General features: G+C 37.2%; 1 protein-coding gene and 1 long non-coding RNA gene across 2 annotated transcripts; both read right to left on the bottom strand.

The window, feature by feature from the left end:
- Nucleotides 1-3867: 3867 nt before the first annotated feature.
- Nucleotides 3868-7831, bottom strand: LOC306842154. Its single transcript, XR_013781679.1, has 3 exons — nucleotides 7169-7831; nucleotides 5516-5623; nucleotides 3868-4137 (listed from the first exon to the last, which is right to left on the bottom strand). It is a non-coding gene; the product is annotated as an uncharacterized lncRNA (long non-coding RNA).
- Nucleotides 7832-8738: 907 nt separating this feature from the next.
- Nucleotides 8739-9614, bottom strand: LOC306842245 (C-C chemokine receptor type 3-like; the record flags this gene model as incomplete). Its single annotated transcript, XM_079372371.1, has 1 exon — nucleotides 8739-9614. One exon carries the CDS (start codon nucleotides 9612-9614, stop codon nucleotides 8739-8741), a length of 876 nt encoding a protein of 291 aa, XP_079228497.1.
- Nucleotides 9615-10162: the final 548 nt, after the last annotated feature.

Raw genomic sequence — 10162 nt, 5'->3', positions numbered from 1 at the left:
CCTCCGCTAGACAAAGATGGGGGTATTAGGTTTGAATCGATTTATCTTATTAAAGCAGGAAGAAAGAAGTCACTAAACACGACATGTCCTTAGCAACAAGACTTCCTACCAATGATCTAGTGCTATGAGAGCTCTGCCTCCTGGGCCCTGACTGGTAATTCCAAAGGAAAGGGGCCTGATAACTGAAGGCTCTACCTTAAAGACTGTAGGTACCGCGAACAGGCCTGCATTCTGGTAGCTTAATGTTCTTGAAGGGTAATTTGTTTTTTCACTGTATGTTCCTGCAACTGCCTGGCACCTGAGAGTATAGGTTGGCTGTGCACGGGGTACCCTGTTGGTCATTTACTGTAGGTAGTGGTTATGTATATAATTACAGGAGGCCTTCCTCAATCACTACATAAAGCCCGTGCATGTGTATACCGGTAGTTTATATATTTTGAAAACAAACAACTCTTGTGGTATACCGTAATTAAAAACAACAACCCGGTGGTTGCATAATCATATTTAATGTAAGAACAGCTCTCCCTTGTGCTTATTGTAAGTTACTACAACCAAGTTCTTCAAATCAATTTATAGTAAGAGCCAACTCTTCACAACAAAAAATAAATGTATTTGCCATTTTTTCGAAGTTACCAAACTAACAGACTCTGAAATTAGCATTGATGCTGATGGAGCAACCCATATTCAACCTCAATGAAGAAGAAATTCTGAGTAGCCATTATCTCAAATCCTTTTTTCTCTTAATGTGGGCCGAATTTGGATCTTTAAAAGACTTACATCTGCAATTTAATATTAAAATACTGAATATTGAGAAGTTTACAGCATAAAATCCTGAATAAGCAGTAACATTTACCAGCCTTTTCAGCCTGAAACCCAATGAGTTTGGGTCAGTCATACTTTAAAATGATAAATCAGTTAGGAAAACTCTCTGACACCTAATTTACCTGCAGTGTGAAGGACATCGCCACATACTTTGTTTTTTTTCCACTTGATGACACCAACAACACATTCATTTGTCCAGTCATAACAAAAGGTTGAATAATGACCTTTTAAATCATATTGTTTTTTAACTCTGATGACATTTATATGAGCCAAATCAATTCAGGGCTCAACGTTAGCTTAATCTTCGTATTGTTTATTGGGTTCATTTGCAGAATTCCAATTTCAGGATTAGGTGGAGAGGCTGCATGTCGCAACCAACCACCCCCCCAAACTCTTCATTTTAGTGCACAGCAGAACCAACAAAGAGAAAACCCAGGACTAAACATAAGTGCTCTCTTTACAGTGTACTGTGTTAACATGGCTTTAGTAGCTTTTGTAATGACTAAATCCAAGACGGGATAGACATATTTACATACATTTGTGTATTCTGTATGAACGTATGGCTCTTGCCTTTGTGACACAAAACATTTATCTATAAAAATGGACAGCATGATTCGACATAGGATGTCAGGTGTAAATAAACTAATGGTTCACACTTTATGTCTTTCAGCACTCCATCTATGTTAACCAGAGATCCTGGTGTCAGATCGAGAGTTCAGCTTTGGACAGAGCAGTGTAAACACAGAGAACAGCGCTGTGAATGATTGTCCTCATGATCCATTGATAGTGTCATGTGATTTGTGGGTCTGCTCTTTTACATAGGCACATTATTTGTCATTGTCACTATCATAAAATAGATTGATATCTACGTCTGAACATATGCAGGTGTTGCCACAGGTGTTTGACGCTTCATTTGAGGATACAAGACGGAGCAGGACCTCGGTGTAATACATCCCCACAAAATCTCAAGAACAGGTACAGTATGTGCTGAAAATGTAAATCTTATTAGCTGTTGACATCTAGTTTATAAAAAAAATTACCATCACACTGGCATTTATTTCAACTTTCCTCAAAAGTGTATATTGTTTTTTTTGTTTTTTGTATGTCTCTCATGCTCTGAAATAGTGTGTTTATATTTAACAGGTCTTAATCTTCTTCTTCGCCAAGCCAAACCATGATACATCTCCGCTTCAAGCACCAGTCCAACAATTCAGTCACGCCATTCTACAAGGAATTCAATTTTGATATTTGTAATGGCATTGAGGGGGGGAGATCTGCTTGGGCAATTTGTACAGGTCTGTGCTTTGTTTTTGGGTTTCCTGCAACTGTTGCCATCCTCTGGGAGATGTTTAAGACCCACAGGAGAGGAGCACCCTTCACACCCAATGATTTTTTCACGCTGAACCTCTCCATCATGGATGTTGTCTTCTTGGCCTTCCTTCCACCTGGATTGTTAAATCATTTTGTCTTGCATAGGCCGTTGTTTGAATCCATTTGGAATGGTGTTTATGCCTTGAACACATGTGGAAGACCTCTCCTGATGGCGTGTACCTGTCTGGATTGTTACCTGGCTGTGGTTCATCCAATCACCTACCACAAGCTCAAAAGTCTGACTCCCAGGGTTGTGATGACTGGCATTGTTTGGACATTGACATTTGCCAATGGGATTTTATATTTCTATTCATTTTTCTGGTATTACTCCACGCTTCCCACAGTGCCATTTATAACAGCTCTTGTAATAATTGGAATCTGTGACTCTTTTATCTTTTATACTCTCGCTAGGTCCGACCCTGGCAGAAAAAACATCCACCCACAGAAGCAAAGAGCCATTCAGACCCTCACAAACAGCCTAGTGATGGCCGTCTTGACATACCTTCCTCCAGTTTTTCTGGTCATCATTGGGAGGCCTCTGATCAGCGATGACAGGACCTTCATATGTCATATTGGTATTCCAATGAGCGTTTGTTCTACTTTAGGATCCACCATCATGCCTTTACTCCACCTACATAATCATGGGAAACTGGATGGTTTCAGGCTTGGATGGTGCAGGAAATCTTAAAGCATGCCACTTTTTATTTTATTTTTTCAACAACTCAGGGAAACGTGTACATAATGTTTAATACCTGCATATTGTTCTGAGTTCTTCTTCACTCTGATAAAGTGTGTGTGCGTGCATCCATGCACGTGCATGTTTGCATAACTGGCTGATCTATAGTTCCATCATCTGCACAGACACGACAGATGGAAAGGAGCTAGTTACTTAAATCTGGTTAAAAAGCATCTTTTTTTCATGTCTGAGACTAATTTTATTTTCCGAATTGTCCCTGATTCTAATAAACTAATTAAACAAATTAAAAAAACAACAACAATAAAATGAGCAAAAAAAGAACTTAAGCCTTAGTTGTCATACTGGCTCAGGCTGTTACCTTGTAATTATTCTTTTTTTGATTAGGGAAGTTTTTATGGGGTCCATTTATCTTTTTGTTTTGATTCATCGTGGATTTTGTTCATTTAAGGATACTAGTCCTCGTATGCTGTATTTCAATTTTCTCTTTTACGTTATCTGTGTGCAACATCAATGCTTTGATGAAAACATATTCCCTTATTAAAAACCTGTACTATTAAAACATTAAGTATGTGTTGAAGACTCTTTATACATAAATGACTATTGATTTTTACTAAGTAAAAAGAGTGAATAGTTGGGTGCTTTAAAATATAAAACTAATCACAATTTTTCTTGAGAGATAGATAGATAGATAGATAGATAGATAGATAGATAGATAGATAGATAGATAGATAGATAGATAGATAGATAGATAGATAGATAGATAGATAGATAGATAGATAGATAGATAGATAGATAGATAGATAGATAGATAGATAGATAGATAGATAGATAGATACTTTATTGATCCCGAGGGAAATTCAGGTTCAGGATCAACTTATCTGGAACTTTTACAGTTGAATTACCAGTTACAAGTCAGGGTCAATGTATAGAAGTTCAAGACATTCAACTCAAATTACTCCCTTTTAGTTAAACGCATTTGCTGGCAAATCATAGGTTGAGTTTAACAGCTTCAGAATTCCATCCAAGCATTAATTCAATATTGTGTACGTTAAATTCATTGGATAAAATGTGGGGTCACGTTATCCACGCATAAAAAAAATTCAGTTGAAACTTAAATCCATGTGGGTGTTTGTGGCAATTTTGAAGATATTTCTCATCAGTTGTTCGTATTAGTCCAGGAGCCAGGTCCAGGGGGATAACAACCACTCCTAACTCGGAACCGTGTGGTCCTGGGGGGCCGAAAACCCCTTTTGGAAAAAGGCTTCAGTCAAGATAATGTAATGTCACAAATGATCTTGTTAAAATTGCATCAATAGCCATACAAGTATGATATTTGACACAGAGTGTCCTGAAATATAAAGGAAAGTAGTAAAATGTTGATTCTGGTACTTTCTGCCATAACATTTGAAGTTATTTCACTAAAACTCACAAAAAGACAATAAAAACAGCTTCCGTGGCACAAACTCTTATGGAATATTATACGATTTAAGCATTCATTGTTAATATCACTGTCTTAAATTTTATTTAAAAAACTGCCCTAATTTACAAGCTTTGATTTGTGCCCAAGATAGGCTTTTTTTCCCTGTACATTTTACTTTCAGTGGACCAAAATACTTCACGATACCTCATAGAGGGAACCGAATTAGCAGTTCAGGTGGGGGCACTTAACAGTTTGATATGTTCTGTACCTGGTGCTATCAAGTGAACTTCACAGTACAAATAAAAATGCTTTAGAAGGAATCTGGGAAAAAAAGTATGTTTTAAATTAACTGATGTATACAGGGAGACAACAGTAACAACTGCGTGTCGGTAAGCTTTATCTTTGCTTTATCTAATTGTGCTGACCAAACTGATCAGAGCTCAGTGGGACTGAAACTGTCCCCATCAAATGATTTGATCATTTACTTAGACAGGTCTGGGGGGGGGGGGGGGGGGGGGGGGGGGTTGTTGACCTGTCTGGGACAGGTCAACTACCACGGCAGTTGGTCATGTGGTGAAGTCATTTCCCAAATTACAATTCCCCAAAGTATCTTATTATGATATAGTTTTACACAAAGTCAACCACCAGTAGTTGTGAAAATGATTATACATAACTTATTATGAATATCCCAAGGCATTGATCGTACTGTATTTGAAGGATGTTAAAATGTTCTCCCTACTAAATTTTACTTTTTTGTACAGTTTTGCACTAAAACTCCTCCTGGGTAGAGAGGAGTGTTTTTAGATGTTAAGTAGTTTTGATCCCAGCTCCTAAAGTCACATGTTGAGTTGGAGAAGTGATTAAACACAAACGAATTCTTCCATTTGAATGGCAAGTAAGGATTTAAATATACAGCGGGTACGGGAAGTATTCAGACCCCTTTATATTTTTCACTCTTTGTTTCATTGCAGCCATTTGCTAAAATCAAAAAAATACATTTTATTTCTCATTAAGGTACAACACCCCTTCTTGACAGAGAAAAACCCCAAAATATAGATTTTTTTGCAAAATTATTAAAAAAGAAAAACTGAAATATCACATGGTCATAATTATTCAGACCCTTTGCTCAGTATTGAGTAGAAGCACCCTTTTGAGCTAGTACAGCCATGAGTTTTCTTGGGAATGATGCAACAAGTTTTTCACACCTGGACTCGGGGATCCTCTGCCATTCTTCCTTGCAGATCCTCTCCAGTTCTGTCAGGTTGGATGGTGAACGTTGGTGGACAGCCATTTTCCCCCTCCAAAACGAAGGGCTGGAACAGAATGTCAACGATGCAAAGGCTTAAAAATTATGACATTACAATGTACATTTGAATTAAGACAACACAGCAGAACAAAATAAAGAACAAACTGTTTGTACGAAATCCAAGAAGATGCGTACATGTGTTAAATAATTGCCTTAGGCTTAGTGATAAAGCTAATAAAATAAAATTAAACTAGCTAATTAAACTGTTACTAATATGAATTAGCTCAAGAAATGATTCACCTCATGAAATAAGATTTTAATCAGTTACAACCCTTGCTGTAAAGTCAGAAGAGATTGACTGAGAGTGCAGTGTGTACATTAGTTTTACTTATATAAACATCTTTGGCTGTCACTCAAAGAGTGTTCGCCTCCATTGCTCTGCGACCTCTTTTTTTTCCTATATGATTTGCAAAAGTGCAACCGACCCCAAGGTATATATTTGACTGACGTATTTGCAGCAATCCTGCCTTGTATTTCAATGCAGCAAGACACGTTGGCACCTCTGAGAAACAATCCTACAACACCTGCTACACAGAAGGTACAAAACATTTTTTAAGGACATTTCCATGATCCAACTTGTGAAAAAAAATCCTAACAAAAATCTTTAACAAACCTTTTTGAGGAGAAATTACACATATTTTGATAGTACTGTAAGTTTCTTCAAAAATTATTTTTTTTAATTTAATTTTAAATTGAATTGAATTGAATTTTAAATTTAATTAAATTAAATTTTCTTTACAGTATTGTTCTTTAGCTCGCAAGGTTTTAACATATTTGTGCTCGTTTCCTACACTAAATATATTTTTATCTCTCAGGTCTTGGGCCAGTGCTCTACTCAACAATGTTCTCTGAAATAGTTCTGCGCTCTGAGCATAAGCCCAACTTCTCAGCACCAGGAGTTCTCGCACAAGAATTTGATTTTGGGCTATGTGAAGGCATTGAAGGGGGGAGATATCTTTGGGGTGTTTTTGCAGTTCTGTGCTTTTCTTTTGGATTTCCCGCAACTGTTGCCATCCTCTGGGAGATGTTTAAGACCCACAGGAGAGGAGCACCCTTCACACCAAATGAATTTTTCATGCTGAACCTCTCCATCATGGATGTTGTCTTCTTGGCCTTCCTTCCACCTGGATTGTTAAATCATTTCATCTTTCACAGTAGAGAGTTTGAAGGGTTTTGGAATTTCACATATACCTTGAACACATGTGGAAGACCTCTCCTGATGGCGTGTACCTGTCTGGATTGTTACCTGGCTGTGGTTCATCCAATCACCTACCACAAGCTCAAAAGTCTGACTCCCAGGGTTGTGATGGCTGGCATTGTTTGGACTCTCACTGTGGCTAATGGAATTTTGTATATGCATTTTTACCATTTATACTACACCACACTTCCCACAGTGCCATTTATAACAGCTCTTGTAATAATTGGAATCTGTGATTCTTTTATTTTTTATACTCTAGCTAGGTCTGACTTTGGCAGAAAAAACATCCACCCACAGAAGCAAAGAGCCATTCAGACCCTCACAAACAGCCTAGTGATGGCCGTCTTGACATACCTTCCTCCAGTTTTTCTGGTCATCATTGGGAGGCCTCTGATCAGCGATGACAGGACCTTCATATGTCATATTGGTATTCCAATGACAATTTGTTCTACTTTAGGATCCACCATCATGCCTTTACTCCACCTACATAATCATGGGAAACTGGATGTTTTCAGGCTTGGATGGTGGAGATAGTTTTGATTCTTATTTCTTTGCTACTTTCTCCTACTTACAAAATTGAAGAAGCTGAAAATATGTTTGAAAAGGTTCTATTTCTTTTGATGATTTAAAATAAATTCTTAAACGAGCTTAGATCACAGCCCACCTCATTTCTTTCACTTTTTGTTCTGCTTTGTGGTTCATTTATTAGAAGTATGTAACAAAGTAGCTTTACAAACTATCTGTTGTCTTAAAACGCAACATGTTTTAACTTTAGAACGCTTGAATTGATCTGGATATTTTAATTTGTACTGAATAGAGGAATGTCTTTAAATGATTTACTCACAATAAAGCGTTTGACCTCTGTGTATGAATGCTCATTTGAAACCAAAGTTACTTTGTTGCCAAGAATAGATGATTACTGATCAGCTGTGTTTGTAACAGTTGCAATTATTGTTTACTTTTAATATGAAGAAACTAAGGACTAAGTTGTATTTAAGTTTGGTTTTGAAATTATATTTATATCATTTTATTGGATACAAATGAAATAAATTACCTCGCTGGCTGCACGCTAATAAAGAGAATTGTGAAAAACTTTTTCTGCCACGCTGTCGACACTCGCTGAATCGCTGTCTATCAAAATCTCGCGAGCAGTCCAACGTAACATAAAAATCAACTTCAAAATAAAAGTCACTTGTATCCAATAAAATGATCAACTTAAATATACAAATATGATTTCAAAACCAAACTTAAATACAACTAAGTCCTTAGTTTCTTCATATTAAAAGTAAACAATAATTGCAACTGTTACAAACTGTCTGAAGTGGTTCAAGGTGTCCTTGGACAACCTTGTCAACATTTTAGCCAGGAAAAACTGAAAAAAGGTAAACAAAAAGGGTGACATATATCATCATAATTTATTATCCTTAGAGTACATATAAAAATCTGCTGTTGTCACTATATTTACTAATTGATTTGACAAAAGTGATTGAAAGTCCAATAAAACTGATAAAAAGTGATGTTGTTACTGACAAACTCATCAACAACTTTTTTCTATGATAGATTTCCATGTTCTCTCGTGTACATGTACAGTGATCATGTTACAAATGTAAATGAAGAAGGCAGACAGATCATCTGTCATGACAGCTGTGACGCAGGTGTGCAGACCTTAAAAAAACGACTTTTACATACGATGGTAACAAACAAAACATATTTAAATTTTCCAACATATTTCTAAAATGACATTGATTTGAGTTATTTTGCAGCAATTGCAGTGGTTGCTAGGGGAAAAATACACCCAACACACTCACATGCCACACATGATAAATGTGTTTTTCCTATTAAGAATGTAAAGAAAAATATCAGTAAAATGATCTAAATTACATTTTTTGGTGGCTTACATAACAAGTCCTGCTACAGTGGACTGTTACAATGAACAACAGAGGTTCTTCAAATACCCCAGATTACCCAGATAGAGCAGTGGCATGATTGCACTCCCAGCGGTTGGGGTAACCAGGATAGGTATAGCTAATAAACAATCATACTCTTTTTCATCACTTAGTATCAGAGCACCAAGAATGTATACCAACACAGGAGGGACGTAGGAGATGACGGTCATGACCATGCTGTTTGTGATGATCTGGAAAGCCTTCTTCTTCCTGTGGTGGAGGCCCTTTCCTGCTCGATTGGATTTCTTCAGAGTCCAGAGGATGCAGACATCTGAGATAACAATGACAGGCAATGCTATGACATACACAAACATGGCCCAGGCACTGTGGTTTAACTCATCGACAACTGTGGACGTGATCCCTTGAGCAACTGTGATGGTCCAAACAGCAGTGACCATGAGTACCCGAGGCGTCAAGCTCTTCTTTCTGCTATAGGTGAGAGGATGAACCACAGCCACGTAACAATCCAGACAGATACAGGCTGTCAGAAGCGGTCGTCCAGCCAAGTTCAAGGCATACAGAAAATTGCTTAACATTTGGACGGACCATATGTCCCACAGAAAGAAGTTGCACAACCCGAATGGGACAAAAAACAAAAAGACCACGTCCATAATGGTGAGATTGAGCATGAAGAAATTGTTAGGGGTCATGGAGGTTCCTGATCTGTGTTTTTTCAAAAGTTCCCAGAGAACAGCTCCACATGCAGGACATCCAATCAATGAGAACAGTGCACTGAGAGAAGCCCAAACGATGATACCGTCCACCATGTCACCACAGTGTCCAAACGTATCCTCTGAGGGCTCACTGTAGTTCAAAGTCAGATTTTGAGATCGAGGAAGCACATGGGGAAACATGTCTGACCGGCAAGGCAAGGTCAGTTTAGGAAAGAAAATAAAAAATCACTGAAATGATTGAAACTTAAAATATGTTCAAGTGAAAGTAATTCAAATTAAATTAAATTAAGGAAAAATATAAAAAGAACTAAAAGTTAGAGTGCAGAGTGAAAGATTAAAACCTTTATTAAATTGTTTAGTTAAAGGCAGCTGTAAACAGGTGAGTCTTCAATCTGGATTTAAAAGAGCTGAGAGTTTCAGTGATGCTTTTATACATTTAAGATGTTCAGTAATGGCAAAAACCTGAAAGAAAAACAAAAAAGAAGAAGCAAATCCAAACCATTAGTGTTCTTTCTAATTTCACAAATTGTTTTCTTTTTCATTCTTTATTCTTACCTTCAGTCCATGATCTTGTTTTTGGAGAAGACTCTGTGATGAAGCGGTCTTTTTGTTTATCAGTGATTTGAATATGCAAGTGACACTGAGGATCATTTTTCTGTCAAGGTCTGCATGTTTTGTTTTATTAACAAATAATCAAGCCCACTTTTACTTCTTATTGCATTTCTCGT

This window comes from Symphodus melops (genome assembly GCF_947650265.1).
Source record: "Symphodus melops genome assembly, chromosome: 21".
NCBI lineage: Eukaryota > Metazoa > Chordata > Actinopteri > Labriformes > Labridae > Symphodus > Symphodus melops.
This window is presented reverse-complemented; position numbering and strand designations above follow the sequence as displayed.